General features: G+C 32.5%; 1 protein-coding gene across 1 annotated transcript in view; it reads right to left on the reverse strand.

Moving 5' to 3' along the window:
- Positions 1–18,931, reverse strand: part of LOC123669325 (protein Wnt-6) — a 60,627-nt gene extending 41,696 nt beyond the window's left edge. The window contains exon 1 of the mRNA XM_045602934.1: positions 18,870–18,931. Coding sequence (XP_045458890.1) covers positions 18,870–18,931 — 62 coding nt within the window. The remainder of the gene's footprint in view (positions 1–18,869) is intronic.
- Positions 18,932–20,365: the final 1,434 nt, after the last annotated feature.

Here is a 20,365-nt window from a genome sequence, read left to right on the forward strand (position 1 = left end):
AAAGACTAAATTATTGCACAGAGCCATTACTAGCTATTAGTTGAGGTTTCTTGTTTTATTTATAACGAGTCCAGTGTATGACTCCTTCTAGGAGAAAATTTTATACTAAAATAACGGTTAATTTAAACATAATCCTTGATTATTCCATTTTTTTGTTAAAGATTTTTTAATAAATTTCTGAAGATGGAGGTCTTTTGGTAGAATATATGATTATCTCAATATAATAACAGAACATATTTGTTCTACAAATATAATGTTGCAGAATTAACTACTGCTTAAAGTTTTTTAACTTGTTCAAATGACACAAGTTTCAATACGAACGCAAAAGACAGACATAATTACCTGACCTTTTTAAATAATTCGATTAAATTGCTTAAAACACAGTACCGCGAAATTATTTATGGGGGGGTTACTTGAAATATTGATGAAAATTCTCATAGATTTTTAGTCTGAAGTCCTACCTATAGAACAAATATTTTCGTGTGTATATTTTAAAGCCAAAACCTTCTACGAATCAAAATGATAAATTATATATAAATATTATAAAATGTGTCATATCTTCTCTCATAATCTTGCCGAGAGCACCATTCAATGCACAGAGCGCGTCATTGTGCGTAGCTCCAGCAATTATCACACGGACCCATTATGAACGTGAACTGTGGCGCTAAAACGATTTATTGTAGTCTAACTTAAATATATGTTATATATGTACGTAAAAACACCAATATTTGAATATGTTATCATATAGAATGCCCCCAGAAAATACAATGAAAAAAAATTGAACCGAAGATAAAGCCCTACAACCAACAGAAGCAAATGTTCTATAATTAGATACATTTTTTTAATAAATTCTAATGACTTTTCAAAATATAAACTGTACCAAGCGATTACAATTGCAAATGTTGACTCTCACCTCAAGCGAATCGTACTGAATTTTAGAATAGAATGTAACATGTAACCCATCTTATAGTATGGACCTTAATTGTGCTACGATTCATTCAAATAATTGAGCATTTTCAGCATTAGTTTTCGGCCCAGATATAAGAGAAAAAATATACAGAGATACGAACAAGAGTAAAGAATCGCAGTTTTGATAATTAATTTAAGAATTAATAGAATTCTCTAAATATATTATTACTTCAAGTAATTTCCCACAAAATATATAATTTATGTAAATAATATCAAAACAGAATTTTATTTAGCAATTCTCTTCTAGAGCCTATTCTATAACTGTCAAGTACTTTAATAATATTCATATGAAAATATCCGTCAAACTTTAAAACGTATAAATAACCATAATCAAACACTAAATCACTGTTACGTTTAGAGCGTGAATGTATGTAACAATCAAATCCCATAACATTTTCGAAAGCGTAAAAATGTCAACAATAGACGAACAACTTAGACCCAATTTAAAATATTCTAACAAATACGAACCATGAACATCTATGATGCGACCACTAAAACCCTGCGACAACATTGCTCATCGGCACATACACTTTTAAAAGTGTTTACACTCGTAGTGACAGAACTATATATTCTGACGATTGCAGGCTGTTGACAATCACACCCTACAAACTTAAAAATACACGTGGTATGACTCTTTTTGTACAAGCTATACGGTTCAAAATAGTATTTTTGAGTCGTATAATGAGTGGTGTGTTGGTAATGGTAATGATGTTTACAGTTAAGTCGTCATGTAGTCGCTAATCGTGTCGAAGTCGCAAGTTAGCGCCTCGCCCGGTGTCCGCAAACAGTCTCATTCATTGTCACCCGCTGAATGAGAACCAATCTGTCCTGATGAGTGTGTACACGTTTGGTCTCACGACTGACACTTCGCGGGGGTGGTCACGTAGCGCAATTAGTTTACATTTTAAGTAAAAATTAAAACATTTTTTGTATTATATTTCATCAAGATGAGCTTTTACGTAGGTATACATCTTACTAAATAATCTTTCACTTTAAACCTCCTTATTATCATAACTCTGTGGCAGGGCAATTAAAATGCACAGGTGCTATTGCTGCTACTTCTAAAAATTCTAGTGTGTGGTGACAGCATTCTGAACATTGATTGACCTCTATTCGCTTTTGGTTTCTTAAAACTATTTCAGAAATACATTGATTTCATAGTTCTATAACAAAATTAATAGACTAATACAACATGCGTTGAAATACAATAATAATTAATGGTTTAGCTGGATTTAATTATCCATCTCTGAACCAATACAATAAATGGTGCAAGTAATAAAATTTTAATGCCTATTCACGTTTCAATCTATCCCAGAAATACCAGATCAACTGTGTCTGGTGGTGTATCAGTTTATGACTAGCATTATCAACACCGACTGAGTACAAGAGACTACAAATATGAAGATTTAAACTTTTTTGGTGTTAGTTATTAAACAGATTTACTATGTTTGAGACAATGGCTGTCAGTCAGACTAACGTAATGTTTATATTAAGGGATTGTGTCCTTAACATAACACGTAAAGCTCTTACCAATAACTATGTTTATTGTATTACGTTAATATTCTATCACTATGTACCGTTTATTTTTCTCGTGTCAATGCAATGAGAAAAGCCTTCCAATTTTTTTTTACTTTATCACCGCTACAAAGATACATACGTTAAAATAAAGTAGTATCACAGATTAAAAACCGCAATTCTCGACTTCAAATCTCTATTGAGTATTGTTCTTTAGGAAATTTTGAAAGAAAATAATGTTTATCTACTCCATATAATACAGCATTCAAAACATCACACAGTTACTTTGAATGAGACATTTATTTCAAATAACTGCCGCTTCATTGCTCACAACTTGAACCGATTAAATAAAAAATTGATTTTTTATTCAAAATCGTCAATTGATAAATTGAACTTACATTAATTAAGAGTAAAACATAACAGTTATCCAAACTGAATTGATCCAAATATACGAATATCATTAATATAACATTTTAAAAGTGTAACAAGAACACTTTATCGATGTGTGTTATTAGAGCAATGTATGATTTTAATTAGACACTAATTATTGAGTTATCTATGGAGTGTACCTACAGTGATTGAGAAACAGGTGTTGTGACAACATGATTCTATGAGAACAGCGGATGTCAATATGTTTGTTAATTTATGACGTATTAAGGGCTAGTTGAATTAACCTTGGCTTACATCACATTGATATATTATGTACTAGTAAATGCGTGGGATTTTGTGTCATTTAATAGTTTTTTTAACCGACATTATACGAATAGGTTTAAATTCATTTTGTTAGTTGACTTTACTTCATCAATTCGAATGTTTTAGATATTTTTTGTTTCATTTCTGGTTGAGGGTATCAATAAAAAATATATTACATACTGAGATGTATAAGATATATGATTACTTCTATTACTAAAACTATTCCTGAACGGAATATTTACCATGTTTTTTTTTTTTCATTTTGCGGAGCTCTATATTTCGACATTAACTGCGAATGTCTTGTTCCCGTCGTTATCCCGCTTATGAATAGTTTTAGTAATACTGAAATGTACTTAGGTAGCTACTAGAAATGCAGGGCTGTTAATAATTTGCCAACTGATGGCTGAAATTGTGGATTTATTGCTTATTAAGTTGCTATTAAAATATAGTGGTTTTTATGAGCCATCAAAGAATTAAATTCGTAGTACCTCTTATTTTAGAATAAAAGTACGTTAGTTATTGCAACTATATAATTACACAGTATTTATTGCCTTAGCTATTGTTACTATATTACAAGCATCGCTACTTTCAAAACAAAAAGTGTGTATGGCAATTCAAAAACTATCAATGAGTAACAAATTAATACTTTTTTATAGCGTAAGCGATCGCCCAATTGCAGCGTTCTTATTGCTTAGGTACTGCTTAATATTAGCAATCATCATCATCATCATCATTTCAGCCTATTGTAGTACACTGCTGGACATGGGTCTCCACAAGTTCGCGCCAAAAACTCGTGTGTTGCCAATAGTCACCACGCTGGGCAGGCGGGTTGGTGACCGCAGGGCTGGCTTTGTCGCACCTAAGACGCTGCTGCCCGTCTTCGGCCTGTGTCTTTCAAAGCCAGCGGTTAGATGGTTATCCCGCCATCGGTCGGCTTCTTAAGTTCCAAGGTGGTAGTGGAACCTTGTTATCCCTTAGTCACCTCTTGCGACAACCACGGAAAAAGAGGGGGTGGCTATATTCTTTGGTGCCGTAGCCACACAGCAATAATGGTCGGTAAATATAACTATTTAACTATAACTAGCGTCCCAGGTGATGAAGAACATCTGGATAAAATGTTTTAAATATAGCAAATATAATTAAAATAGAATATAATAAATAAGTAATATCAATATATAATTATTCAAATTCAAACTTCACAACATGCACTTTTGAACAAAACATAAATATTATCGGCTGCGATAAAATTCTTACGACAAAATATTCGAACGTTAGAAATGTTCCTTATCTCTCGAAATATTTTATGAGTACTGCCGTATAAAAAGGTTCAACCTAAACATGTGATAAAAAAAAAAATAAAAAAAAATTGTTTCCAAACACTGTCGCCTTAATAGACCAAATGGCTTTTAATGTTAAATGAATAAATTAATTACCTCATAAATCTTTAAGATGCGGATTCGAGACTCCTCATTAAGACATCGTATAGTTTGTTCAGTATATTGGGAATGAGTGAATTATTTAAATATTATTGTTTATTAGTGATTATTTCTATGTAAACGTCATGTGTTTTAAATTTTTATCATGTGATTATAATAGGAAATAGAGATATAAAAATTTGTTAAGAATTTATATATCGTTTGTGTAACACCTAATTTATCTGTCGAAATAATATAATAAAAATTATAAGTTGTGTGTATATGGGTCTGCCTATGTTTCTACATATTTAATATAGGAACGTTGCTTAGTTATGATACGCTTCATTATAATACCTCTCTATAGAAAATATGCGTCTAGCTGAGTTATTTAAAATATATATTAATTTATAATCAATAATGGCAACAGCCAGCGAAGAAGATGAAAAAAGAAATTCGTAGGAAAACTAACTTAATTAAGAAACATAAATGTTACTCTGACAATTTCCTTAACGCGAGAGAACCACGAGACTAACAGTCAATACAAAGGTAAGTATTGTACTTTGTTTGCTAACCTACTAGAGCAGCAACTGTACAGTCAGCTCAATAGTAAGTAGTTACGGTTGACAACCGTGAACGCCTGTTTACACTGCGTTGCCAACCTTACTCCCGCTGTTAATACTGCAAAACATCGGGGTCTATGGCTACCTTTCTTACCTCAGAAGTACAACAATAACTCTGCAAATTCCCACCTAAATTAGTCTAGAAGTAATATAGCCTATAAAAATCATGGCACATACTAGCCACAGAATATCCATAAATATTAACGCAGATAGAACCACGAGAAACGCCTCGCTAATTTAAGTTTGTAGGTGCAGTTTTAATCCTTTGTCGTAACTTTGTAGTAGTTTATTACAAAGTTACCACCGGCTCGTTTGGCACATAATAACGCGTATAAAAACCTAATTGAATAGATGAACCGAGGCGCTAACAATCTTTAACGACAAGAAAGTCATGTAAATTCATTACATCATAACGTTGGCAATTTAATGTAAATTCTAAACCGCGTTAAACAAGTTTATAATTTTCATTTTAAAATTACATAATTTATATTTTAAAAAAAATAACGACACTTTCTATAATAATTTATTGTATCAATCAATATAAATCGTCAATCGATTTGATGGATAGCAAGAATGTCAGCTCTAGATATAATGTTGTTTGATTTAATCGAGTGTCCGGGCACGAGATCCGCTGTTACACGGATGGATACATTAAAATAAAAATGTAATTAATTAGGTAATCGATGTTTTAGCTTTATATCAAATCGTGGGCGAACGAAATCGATGCGATACGTACACATTTGGTATTCAAAGCGATTAATATTTTAGTGATTGTGTTTTTTTTTTTTGTTTTACGAAGATTATTGAATAAAATATTCCATTACTTATTGTGTTTAACTTTTTGTATCACGTTATGTAATATTATTTTGTCGCTATTTTACCGACCAGATTCATTTGTTAATACGAGTATTTTAAGCGTACCGTAATCTTATTACTTACCGATTCTTTTTATGATCATGAACAACACAAATAAAATATATATTTGCCGTGTCGGAACCATATCGTACTTCCTTTGCTCCGACGGCCAAGATCTTATATATAGCGTATATTATAATTTTGTGTGAACTGATCCATATTAGACCGTGACGTGTCCGTGCCCCGGCCGTGTGTCCTTATAGCGTATTGTTCTCTATCTTGACTTAACTCAGCCCCGCGTAATAAATATGTATCGTAATCAAACAAATGACAGTTACCTTAAAACAATTTTGGAAAACAATCGCAAAATTTACTTTAATTTTAATAAATTAAAAACATTCAGTCTAAACGAACAGTTGATTAAATATAGAGAAATTCGATGGTCACACGTCGATCTAACATCGAAAAATTTCCAAGTCTAGTAAGTACCTAAGTGCTTAAAGCTGTTCTTAGCGGTCACAATAACGTAGGAAGACATTTTGTACTACTATATTCACTTATGTATTACAGAATAGCGTGACTAATTTCGCCCCAATACGTAACTACTTTACTGAGTACAATCTATTACAGTACGTAAGTCTGTTGTGATATGCAAAATTAAGACTATTTATTAGCATAAAAATAATCGACGCATTTTGGTTTACAAATTATTCTGTTTCCATACATGCTGTATAATTTAAAAAATTATAAAGTTTATGTTGATATGAAAAATGATTGTATTTTAATACTTTTTCACGCTAAAGATGTTAGCGATGAATCTTAGTATATAAATAGTTGATGACCCGAACCTACTCAGATATTATGGTCGGCGCACAACTACACACATTAAACATGTAACGTAGTGTGTACGCACATGAACCACACCCACGTCGTCAGCACCTTAACTTTTATAGTCGACGATTTTAATGAAAGGCTTGATTGGTTAAATGATTGACTCGAGTATTACATCAACGAAATCGAAAATTGTAGAAATCAATCGACTCGCCACGAATTCGATTTCCTTCGGTTGCATTCCTGTGTCGCTTTTTTGTACATTGGTTTTATTGCAATATTTTGCTCTACTATCAACTATCTTCTTTAATAATAAGCAGCATCAGGAAAGACGAAATTAGCTTAAGATATGAGAAGTTAACTACCAGCTCTTTCACCGACTGTACAAGACACAGCTATATTAGAATTACTAAGAATGTACTACTTTTTTTTTTTAATTTTCTACCATAACGGATGTAGCCAATCACAAATGTGAAAACTAAACATTATCAGACGGTTCATAAGAACCTTGGATACAATCTAGTTGTCACTTCGATGATCTAGATGTACCTGTAAGTACTTTGGGACGTGATGAACTCGTTTAACAACTTGGTCTACGTGACTGAGACTCTATCTAAAAAATTAAGTGTTTATCATGAAGCCTGAATGTGTGAACCCTGTTTTTGAAATAATTTTTAACATTAATTAAATGTAGATACATTCTATATATAGCTTTGTTTCAGCTTTCTGTGTATCTTCAAAGGTATCTTTTGTCCATTAAAAGATTAGCTTTTTTACATGTTAACGTAAAAAAATTGATGACGATAAAGAAAAAAAGCAAGTTTATGCACTTTTGATCAAAATGATTGAAAATAAAGTATTAACAGTCTTTTGCGAACTATTTCAAAGGTCATACAAGATGTGTATGTTAGGCTACTAACATATTAGCAGACATCGTCGTCAGTTCGAAATAGTCAAAACGAATTTTACAGGTAATTATTTTTTATAACTGTATACTGTCTGATACGTGTAATATCGGTGTCAACTTTAATATTGAATACATTCAGACTTAGCCCTGAGGCGTAACATTTAGATAGTTTTATAAAAAAGGTCTCTAGAATTTAATAGGCTTATGACTAATTTCAAAGAAATATTTTTGTTTTACGTCCATTGGGTATTATATACAAAAATATTATAAGTATATCTGCGGGCACGGTAGTGCCCCCGCCAAGACGAGCCAAAAAAAAAAACGAAAAGCACTACCTATCTTTTCTCGAAGTGCTTCGTCGTTTTTTTGAACCATCATAACTTAGGTTTGGATTACACCAGATAAACAAAATTCTCAGGATATGATGTCGATAGTAGACTTATTAAACATATAAAGTTTCAATTGCATAGCTCTTATACTTTAGATTTTATTGATGTCTAAAAAACCCCGATTTCGTCACTCACTGATGATCATCAAAATTCTTAGAGTACTTCCTGAAGTCCCAGAAAGCTGAAATTTGGTATGTAAGCTAGTATTAGTACACAAACAACAAAAAAATTATAAAACTTGAAACTTTTACCCCCCAACCCCTTAAACTAGGGGGTGGAAGTTTGTATGAGACTGCCGCAAATTTTGATGCTAGAGGTCTGAAAATTGATATAGAAACTCCTTGTTACTGCTTGTTATAAATAATAATAATAAAATACATTAAAAAAAATCGGTTATTAGTTTATGTCGAAAATTTACATTTTGTAATTTTGGTATTTAAGTTTTGGCGGAGGTCACCGTTTGCATATCAGTTCAACATAAAATCAAAAACAGCGTGCTTAAACCAAATATGGTGAAGATTGGATGATATTTGTGGTATAAAATGTGTCGGAGGTAAAATGCAACTATAATATTGCCATAAGCAACTTACAAAAAGAAGTGAAATCCCACCAAAAACATTTTCATGTAAAATGTTGCCAAGACGAGATCATATGGCTCGCACTGTCAAAAAGTTATCAGATCTCATGTAGAGCCAAGCTTCAAACTCTACACGCCCTAACTCTACAAGCCCTAACTTCACAAACTCTACACCTTAGTCAAAATATGTGGCTTGGCCGTTTCGCTACCGTCGCTACCTGTTATACAATAGTTCTATTAAAGAAAAAATAAAAAGAAGAATAATAAACAATGAATAAATTTTTCACCTTAAGCCCACGTGACGGTAGCGAAACGGCCAAGCCACATATTTTGACTAAGGTGTAGAGTTTGTAAAGTTACGGCTTGTAAAGTTAGGGCGTGTAGAGTTTGAAGCTTGGCTCTACATGAGATCTGATAACTTTTTGACAGTGCGAGCCATATGATCTCGTCTTGGCAACATTTTACATGAAAATGTTTTTGGTGGGATAATACTATGTTCTATAGTAAATTATTTTTGCTTGTCGTTACCAAGCAAAATAAACGATAACTGTAAGGAAAATCTTTTGCTTATAAACAATCAACATGAATAAACTTGATATCATTTATAGTTTTGTTTTTTTTTTTTTTTATTAAAGATTCGATTTATTAAAAAAAGGGGCTACCCAACACTAATCACGTAAACATCGATTTTAAATTGTGTTGATTTCATTAGCGAATGATAAAAAAATGCTAATGTTCCCTCCCGCTATTAATATCGATTAATCAATCTGTCTCGACCGATGTTGAAGTACAATTAAGTTATTCGTCATAATTATGTTCTGGTTTGGAATTTTCATCGCGTTCATCGACTCCGGTTCGAAGACGTCACTTAAAAAATGACATTATATAAATTTAACTTTTGAAATTTAAAGTTTGTTGAATTGTTGGAAGAAAATTTAGACATAAGAAAGTAGGTATGTAGAAATATCATGTAAACGATGAACTATCGACATATTTACCTTTTAAATATGTGATGCCTCTATACAGGTGGTTAGCTTATATAAATGGAACTGTGGAGTTAATAGTTCATTACCTGGCTTAACTAAATCTTAACCATAAGATTCATCATTATCATCATTACAGCCTATACAGTCCACTGCTGGACATAGGCCTCTAGCTCTTCTCTCGGCTTTTTAAGTTCCAAGGTGGTAGCAGAACTGTGATATCCCTTAGTCGCCTCTTACGACACCCACGGGAAGAGAGGGGGTGGCTATATTCTTTAGTACCGTAGCCACACAGTACACCATAAGATTAAATAGAAACGATTTTGTTGAAAGGCCATTTCATTCTGGAAAGTAAGAGACTATTATACTCACACACACTTAAAACACTATGTAGCGCTTTTTTAAGTTAAACCTTATTCAATCGCTCCAAAATTTTTCAGTCATCTATCGCATGTCGCATGTCGCAACTGTTCCGAGGCATTTGTGTGTTCTGATTTGTGTATTATGTAAATGTTTTTATTCACTAAAGTTCCACTTACATCGTGGTTTCATAAAACCACACAATTCTTGTTTTATTTGTCTTACATTCGAAAATATTTAAAATTTAGTATACTATAAGATAAGACATATGCTACTCTGCTGTATAAATTCACGTCACTTCAACAATTCGTGTAAAGTCGTATCAGGTCGCATCGTTTCGAGACGCATCGCTTCCTTACATTAGCACCTGACAGCGTATTTCGCTTACTTAACTATTGTCTAAGTTAAGTAAGTAAATATCCAAAGTAAAAAAAAAAACATACAAATAAAAGCTAAACAAAGCTTACTACGAATCTGCGTTTGTGAATCTACGGTCTCGCTTAGGACTTTAAGGATAAAATGATCAACCATGTTTTTTGTACACCCTATTTGTACCCTTTTGTATAGCCCTACTTATGCGACAAAGTTAACTAAGAAATACAGTGATAGGTAATAGATTTTTTTGTTACTATAATTATATTCAAAAATCTGTACTGTTGCGTGCGTACTTTAACATTTAATTGTTCGTAACGAATCTTTAGTAGGGATTGGGGTTCTTTAACTATGTAGTAACAATGAACACATACAAAATATCATAATAATTACTTTTACAAAATTAATTAACCAAAGCTATACAACGTCCATACAGGGCTACAGGCACAACATTGTATTCAACGCCTTATGCGGCATCAATTTTTATTGACTGTACCGAAAGTCCTAATTTAAGGGTTCTTTCTTGATTAATTGCAAATTAAACTGCCCGCCGCGGTGGTTGGCCGTTCGATATAACTTTATTGAATTTCATGCTCGGTGATTTATGTCTCGGTTCGCGAATTTATCGTCGGATAAGGTGTATCGATTACCCCTCGAAAGTTGAACGGTAATTGCGAAAATTTTGATGATGTTTTTTCTTCATATATATATTTTTATATTGAAAACGGTGGTTCTAGCGTCATGTGCGATATTTAATCTTGCATTCTCACCAAACCGTATTTCTAAGTACTAAATTTTCAAAAGAACAATAAAACCTCTTTGTATACATATATTAATATCGTTACATATAGAGATCAGGACCAACCAGCAACTAATCTATATGAATATATTGCGTCTATTGTCTTGCTTGACATTCTTGCACAAATAAAGCCTTTATACTGATAAAGATAAGTTTCAAAATCGTATACACGTGTTATACAATATATTACATACCATTACAGTAGCGTATAAATCAAACACGCGACATAATGAATTGAAACCAACCAATAACGAGCGTCAGCCATTAAATCAAATTTAAACAATAAAAGACATGAGTGCCCCACATTTTCATAGGTGCGCACAAATTAAGTCCGTGCAGAATCGGTTTTATTACACTTCCCTGTAATAAATCTCGATGCACTAATATCAACATATATTTTAATGAGAGTTTTGTTTGCTTGTAATCGATAGGATTTGAAAAATAATAAACCAATTATAATATTTATTATTTAACCATTTAATCATTAAATAATATATGGGTTTATATAAAACATCTGATTTATTCTTCTGTCACTGTGTCGTACACTAATAGAAGAACAAATACGCGACTATGATATTATAATTGAGCAACAACTACAGATTAGTGGTCAAACAATAGTATAGTTAATAGATTCCTTAGAATTAATTGCTATTAATTGTGCTTTCATAGCACGAATAATTTCTAATAGCTTCATTAACATTACTCTTTGGTAAACTACTAAGTCATTGATGTTAGAATGATTTCATAATGCTGTTGTAGAAATAGAACAGTAGCTAGTAGGCAAAGAAAGGAAGACTAAAAATATATACCTACGTGTAATAAAATCTCACATAATATGCATCACTGAATGAACATTTGAATACGACTGTATTGAAAAAGTTTAATTAATTCATAGTTTCGCCAATGTCACGTTGAATAGAGAAGATAAGAGAAAGATTGATTATATTAAAATAGCTGAACTGCTGCATACTAGGTATGATAAACATCGCGAACGAAATTGAGATGATATCTAGTAAGTTATAATGGATTTAAACTCATAATTATGATTATCACGTTAAGTAAAAACGCTAATCTTTCAATTCTTCCAACGAGTTACGTATTTTATTTTTCGTGACTATTTCATGAGAATACTCATTGAAATTGATAATTATCGATTTATGGTGAGTAAATATTACGATAGGCATGTGGGTATATCATATATTTTCAAGTAACTAAATTTCTTGTCTTCCTTCTTTCTCCTACATGGAGAAAGCGTCCAATGTCCAGGAGTAGTATGTATACAGGCTGGCTCTGAATTTGTTTCTTAACATAGCTTTGTAAATGTGACAATAATGTACATAGATAGGTACTTTAAGAAGTCTACGGACTTTTTATACTGAGCAAATACAAAAAAAAAACTACTTGCTTTAAATGACTATCAAAATTAAAATTAAAATTAAACAATAACTTTATTGAAATAGACTTCAAAAGCCCTTTCGAGTCGCCATGTTACAAATTAAAATTATTGCAGTTTTTCAAATCGTCACTTTACAAATTAAAATTAGTACAATTACTATCGGAAATTATGTTGCTTATAATGAAAAACACGTGGGACTTACAGACGTTTATACTACAGAACTTTTGGACTCTTGACAAAGTATGTAATCAGTGCCGTTCAATATGAAACAAATATTTATTAAAACATAGCTATGTAACGAAAACGTTAGTACACATAAGATACTATATAATAGAAACTTTATACATATTTATTCGCACTTAATGAATGATTTTCCTTTTTATATACGTCTTGAGCTATTAGTAAAAAAAAAAAAAACCAATTTAATTTCACAATCAAATGCAACGAAATATAATAAAATATATTGCGATAATATCTTATAAAGCTGTATAATTGAGCTTTTAAAATGTTATCATACGATTCTTATCTATACATGTAATAAAAATCTTACTGTCTGTTCATTAAATATTTTATGTAACGACTAATCGTAGTAGACTTTTATCACTGCTGATTTATTTATTTACATTTCAAAAATAAACATTAGTTATTTTGTAAGCCAATAACTTATTATGAGTAAGTGGATCATTACAAAATATGCCAATACTCTATGCCAATTTGTAAATCAAAAAAGCTAAAATATGAATTATTAAGAGGTAATATAAAAAATTTGAATTTAAATATAACTCAGGTTATACCTAGATATAAATATTTTATTACATTTTTAAATATACTGATAGATTATATTTACATATATATTACATACGTTTCTCGGAAAATGAATAGATATATGTATAGCTATTATACCTGAGATTCAATAAAAATTCTGGCCTTAAAAGACTACATTTATTTCTTTCGTATATTGCATATAATATGAAATATTTACTATTAAATTTTATATGTTATGTTATACAATCATATTTATAATTGTGTTTGCTCGCTAACGAAAAAAACCGCGTTCAATTACATCGACAAGTAATTTAACGTAAGTAGACGAAAAAAATTAACAAACGCACTAGTAGCCACTACGATTTTCGAGGGTTTCCCTTGATTTATCTGAGAGTCCATCATCAGATCCTGGTTTCTGTATCACGGTACCACCCTTAGGATATCTCCTTTCCAACAAAAAAAAAAAAGAATTATTAAAATCGGTTCCTAAACGAAAAAAAAAACTGTCAAAATATTTTGTTTATTTCATAGTGTTATAATAAATAAAAAATAAATACAGTGCACAGACATGGCCGTCGACGTTTAATTATATAAATATTCATTACCATTTTATAAAAAATAATAAGAGCAAATTAAATTTGTTTTTAAAAACAAAGTGGGAAGCGTTGATAGCTACATTTAAATTAAACATTAATCAGATTAATGGTGCGTCGCTTCATAAAGAAGGTTGGATATAGGTTTTCTTAGCAGAGAATATACGAGATTTTATAAACAGCTCGACTGTCGACTGAAAATGTTTAGTGACGGTTAATATTGCATTAAAAAATTAAATAATTTGTCAATGCTCGATTGTTCTTTAAATAGCTTAAAAATATTACTCAACGTGTAATGAATAATAATAATTTAGAAGGATAACAATTATGATGTTTTTTTTTGTCATTAGTTACTTAGCTTACCGTGGCATATTAATCTCCAACCTTATTCCTTTATAAGAGAGAATGACTCTAGTGCAGAGGAACATTGATATAAATTTATAGTATCAGTAAATAAAAATACTCTTAATATTTAAAAAAAAAAGAGCAAATAAATTCCTGTTTTCAATATTCACTTTATTGCAAAACGCAGCTAAACGCAACAACACAAATCAATTTTGAGCTTTGACTGATAGCAAGCTTGAAAAGATTTCGTTCTCTTAAACATAGCACTAATCTCAGATTTTCACCAATGCTGCTTATTTTTGTAGTTTGAGTTTGTATAGTAATTGATTTTTCCGTAGAGCGATTACCGTCTACGTTCCGCAACACAAGCAGCAAGCTAGTGACTGACAACTAGATATTCCTATTAATTTTGAAGAGACCATTAAAAATACTGACTGATAAAATCCATGGCTACTCTAAGCCATAAATGTCAACGTGGGTGAAACAGTAGGTCGTTACGTATTATACGTAGGCGGCAATGTAATAAAGGGCAATAGTTTGTTTCCGAACATATAAGAATATACAAATTCAATTGAAACATCATACTACGACAATGACATCATCAGAAGTATTAAGCAGTCAGACTCCAAACGTAGAACTTTTTAGAATAAAAAATTAATACACATTAAACGTTTCAATAATTTTTTTGTTAAGATCTGTAGGGATTATTCAATTTTAATACACTAGTAATACACTACTAGTAATACACTACTTAGTACTCAGTAAGCCGCCGTATGATCTCAAACCGGGAAAGTGTTTTTTTTAAATGTACTAATTTTGGCATGATCCACGGCAGAGATAGACAAACAGCTCATTGTCCTCTCTACTATTAATATATAAATACTATTGAACATTTTAATAATGCACAATATAAACGGCAAAATTTCTACTCAAAGTACACTTTGACGACAATCATAAAATCAGTTTCTAATTATCAATTACAAGTTTCTCACTTTATTTAAGCTTGCAGCTAAGTTCAGCTGTTACTTTTTTAAAATATTTCTATACAATGTTGTTGAACTCAAGTACTAACCGATCACGGTTATGTTAACAACAATGTAGGCATAATACTTATACCTACGCTACTTTATTATCCCACTTACAATCTTAAACAGTGTAATCCCTTTTTATCGAAGAGTTTTTAATACAAGTTTGAAATTTCTGAAGTGCTAAATATAATACTATAACTTAGTCTCGTAAATGAAAAACTTATTACCAAACAAAAAAAAAAAACACGGAAACAAGAAGTTTTAATTTCTCTTAACTTCATCTTTTTATACCATTTTTTTTATTATAATAAAATAAAAAGTGCCTTTTTGAATCTTAATTTTAGAAGATAGATTGCTGATTGAGGTGTGGTTTGTGATATCTCATGTACTTTTACCCGACTTTAAAAAAGGAGGAGGCGATTGTTTATTTTTTTATGTTTTATCAACATAACATAGGTCTGATTTAAAACTCAAAGCAGACATAGCCGAGCACCTAGTCTATGGAAAAATTGTAATAAATTTGAGCATTGAAGTGTAATATGCCTGTTGCTTGTCTAGATTGCTGTTTATGAGTTCTTGGGTAGACTGAGAGCGTATACTGTTCATTAGCTCCTGACATTTTGTTTTGGCTCGTAACAAATACATGAAAATTGATGATCGTCCGTTGAATGATTCTCCGTACTGTAATAGATCTATTTTTTATCTCAACTCTCTTATTATAACTATGTATTTTAAGTAGTCTAGTTCAATAAAAAATAAATAGTTGCGAAATTCTCTCTATCTCTCTATCTGTCTGTCTCTCTTTTTTCAATTGTCTTTATTGTTTAATTTCCATGGATACCACAAAGGACTTTTAGTATATAAAGTAAGACAACTGTTACTACTACTACTAATTCAACCTATCGCAGTCCACTGCTGGACATGTCCTTCCCAAGTTCTCGGCAAACGTCGCGGTCCTCCGCCAATGCTCACCCAGCCTCCATCGGCTATCTTATGTAGATTGTCGGTCCAGCGGGCCGGAGGACGCCCAACACTGCGTTTGCCAATAGACTATCTCCATTCCAGGACACGTCTGCTCCAGCGACTATCGGTCCTGCAACATAGGTGATCAGCCCACTGCCACATCAACTTGCTTATTCTACAAGCTGAGTAGGTTATTTTCGTTCTTTGGTGAATAGTCTCATTTCTGATCTTGTCTTTGAGAGAAACTCCAAGCAAAGCCCGTTCCATTGTACGTTGAGTGACTTTAAACTTGTGGACTAGTTCCTTCGTCAGGCTACATCTCGGTACCGTATGTCGAAGAAGGCAGGACGCATTACTCGAAGTTTTTTGTCTTCAAGCATTGCCGAATCTTCCAAGTGAAGACTCGACGAAGCCTGCCAAACGCCACCCAACCAAACCGAATCCTAGTATCGGCTTCCGTCTCGAAGTTGTTTCCGCCTAGTTGAATGGTATGGCCTAGGTAGACATGATCTTGAACAACTTCGAGAAGGGCTGACAGGGTTTAACTGAGGTAGGGCACAGCAGGAATTTCCTGCTCAAAATATGGAGCAGCCCGACTGGGGTAGTACCTCGACCTTACAGAACATCACAGCAAAATAATACTGTTTTCAAGCAGTATTGTGTTCTTGTTGGTGAGTAAGGTGACCAGAGCTCCTGGGAGAATTGGGGATTGGGTCGGCAACGCGCTTGCGATGCTTCTGGTGTTGCAGGCGTCTATAAGCTACGGTAATCGCTTACCATCAGGTGAGCCGTACGCTTGTTTGCCGACCTAGTGACATAAAAAAAGGGCATCATCGACCGATACTGGTCTCGGTATGACTTGGTTTTTAAACGTAATTTACGTTTTATCCTTGGTTGTTAAACATAACTTCGTATATACATTAAGGTCGCCCATCATTGGGCTAAGCTCCTCCACATCTCCGCAAAGATAACGATATCGTCGGAAAAACGAAGGTAAGAGATGTATTCGCCGTTAACGTGATGCCTTGTCCTCCCAATCCAAGGTCTTACAGAGATCCTCGAGCGCAGTGGTAAACAGTTGAGGAGACAATACATCCCCCTGTCTTACTCAGCGGCGAAGGAAAATAGGTCTTGTTTGCTGATCTTGGATATGGACGGTCATCGTCACCGCGTCGTACATACATCTCTGTAGCACGATATACTGCCTACATATATGACATCTCTGTAGAGAATCCAGAATAAAGTAAGACATTATATATAAATGGTTATGAAAGCTAAAATATAGTATATGAGTTCAATTAAGAGTTTGAATCAATAACACAAAAAGATAATTTCATTAAAGCGCTTCGCGTCCTATACACCAACCGTTTTAAGACGTTTCAAAGTCTTACAAAATATTTAAAAAATTAAAATATGTTATTATTAAAATGTTGTAAGTGATCCCTATTTAATATACTCGATATTGACTGTGCTGTGTTGAGTAAAGCTGTAGCCTCAACGAGTTTTTATATCATAGAGCTACTACGGGCAGACTATTAAAAATAAATTAATTAGCAAAAATGTTTTAAAGGTCAGACTAAGGTGTTTTGTATTATTTTATTCATCTAAAAGCGAAATAATAATTAATCCATTAACTACTTTATGTTGATACTAATATAATTAGTCTATAGTAATTAGGAAGAGTCTAACTCTATATTTATCATGAGATATTATCATCAGATATAATTGTGTATTTCAAACGTAATATTATAACTAAAAGTATATTATATCGTATTATTTCTAAAGGACCATAAAGAGAGATATAATTATATCAAAAATATCACAATTAAATATTAATTTGATGGCAATAAATGTAAGTAATCGCCAATTTAGTTAACGTTATAATCAAGGCTCCATAAAAGGTGCTTAACCTATAATTATGTATAAATGCAATTTTAATACTGCAAGAAAAAAGGCAATGTTACTAAAAGGCTGTGATGATATTAGGTATATATATATTCAAGATACAACGCAGTTGTTGCTAGTTGCGCTTATGTAAAAAAATGTCGATAATAATAAATGTTTCTAACCTAATTGGATGTATGTATATAAACGAATATTTTTGTATGTAATTTTGAGGATTAATTTTTATCAAATTGAATTATGTATAACAAAAGCGGATTATTTTATTAATATTTTAATGAAGTTCCCTATTTTTGTTTCATAATTTATTATTATTTCTCAAAATTACTGGTTCGAATGATCTGATTTCTTCATACGAAAATAAAACCACATTTCTTTTTTCATGCAATACACAAATTAATCTTTACTTTAATCTAGTAAAAAGGCAATAACATGAGAGAATACCCCCGTATTCATAAATCTCGCTACGGAGCATCCTTGATGCAATCTAACCTCAATCACGTAGCAGCATGCTTTTCAAGAAATTCTCGACGGGTCAACGATTTAAAATATTCGTAAGGGCGAACGACACTCTTATGTTCAATAGACTCACCACCATGAGTCGGTGATGGGCGCAAGCAGCAGTAGGCAGGCGGCTATGAGGACCGGCCGCATTGCTCACGGGACATCACTGCCTACTCAGAGGCCCTAACTGTGACAGCACCCCATGCATTTATTACAAGCTCATGTACAATAATTAAACGAGTCAGATACGATAGACGATCTTTTATATAGACCGAATATCGTTCGCTTTTCGATACGGTTCCGAAATTTCGCGGCGTTGCGTGCGTGGATCCCTGTCGGCGGGAGATCGCAGCGCGGACTGACGTTCACCTGTGCCCACCCCGCCGCACGCGCAGCGCAAAACGATTTTCGCGCTATTTTGGCTAATATTTAGCGGATTAGGCTTCGCGTGATTAGAAATACTAAGGTGGGGATACTGGCTCTCGTTGCGACCACACGCGTGGGCGATCTGATATACGGGTATGCGCTTTAGCGATTCATGAACGAGTTCTCGATAATCTAGTTTTGAGTATAATTAAATTCGTGTCATTATGTTGTTCTTTCTATATGACATCAATAAAGATTTGGCTCGTAAACAGTTGTTTGAGATTTTTAATTTTTTTTTTTTAATATCTGTTCATTATGTTCCAATTCAAGCATAAAGAAACTTTATAACTTGTCATTCCATACTCAGTACAACGAAACTATATTCTGTTTTGAACGATATTACGCATGTAGCAAAAATACTTAATGTTAACCAAAACAACTTATAGCTAGAAAAATCATCGCTAATAATAAAACGTAAAATAATTTAACGTTACAATTATGACATCAGAAAGACCTGGTCTTCGTAAATTTGATCGACACTGTAAACAGCTGTTTAATTGACTGCACATATTTTTTCATTAATCCGAATAGCTACTAATACGAAACAGATATTCTACGATAGAAGTGATGGACAGGGAAAGCGGCTTCGTCTATTAATAGCACGCGGAAAACACGTGCGAAACTAATTGTGTTAAGAAAACAGTCTAACACACTTGCCCGAACGCACGAATTGACAAGCGGTGATATGATGTAAAGGGTTTGGATCAAATGTTAATTTATAATCTCTTCGAATCACATGCTTGTCACGTCTTACAGTTTTGTTAGTATAATTACTATGACTAGTATAATAATTATTACTTTAATAATAAAATAAGCAATTAGATCGGTTCAATTGTTTTAGACGTCGTAGTATACACTACAATATTTTAATACAATCTACTTCTTCTTCTGCTTAACGTTATTGTTCCCAGTTATTATTGCCAGGTTCTGCCATCGGAGTTACGCTCTTCAACTTAGCGCGATCAATTTTTTAAACCACATTTAAATTCGTTCACTATTAAATATAAATTTATATTGATTAAGATAACAAAAGTTGTTATTTTTTAGGTTGCGGATTAGTCGCATAAATTGAATATTATTTCTATTATTCATCTAATTTTCATGACATTGACATTGGTAACGAATGACTAATGTTATAAGCAAGTAAATAGGTTAAGA

This window comes from Melitaea cinxia, chromosome 3 (genome assembly GCF_905220565.1).
Source record: "Melitaea cinxia chromosome 3, ilMelCinx1.1, whole genome shotgun sequence".
NCBI classification, from domain to species: domain Eukaryota; kingdom Metazoa; phylum Arthropoda; class Insecta; order Lepidoptera; family Nymphalidae; genus Melitaea; species Melitaea cinxia.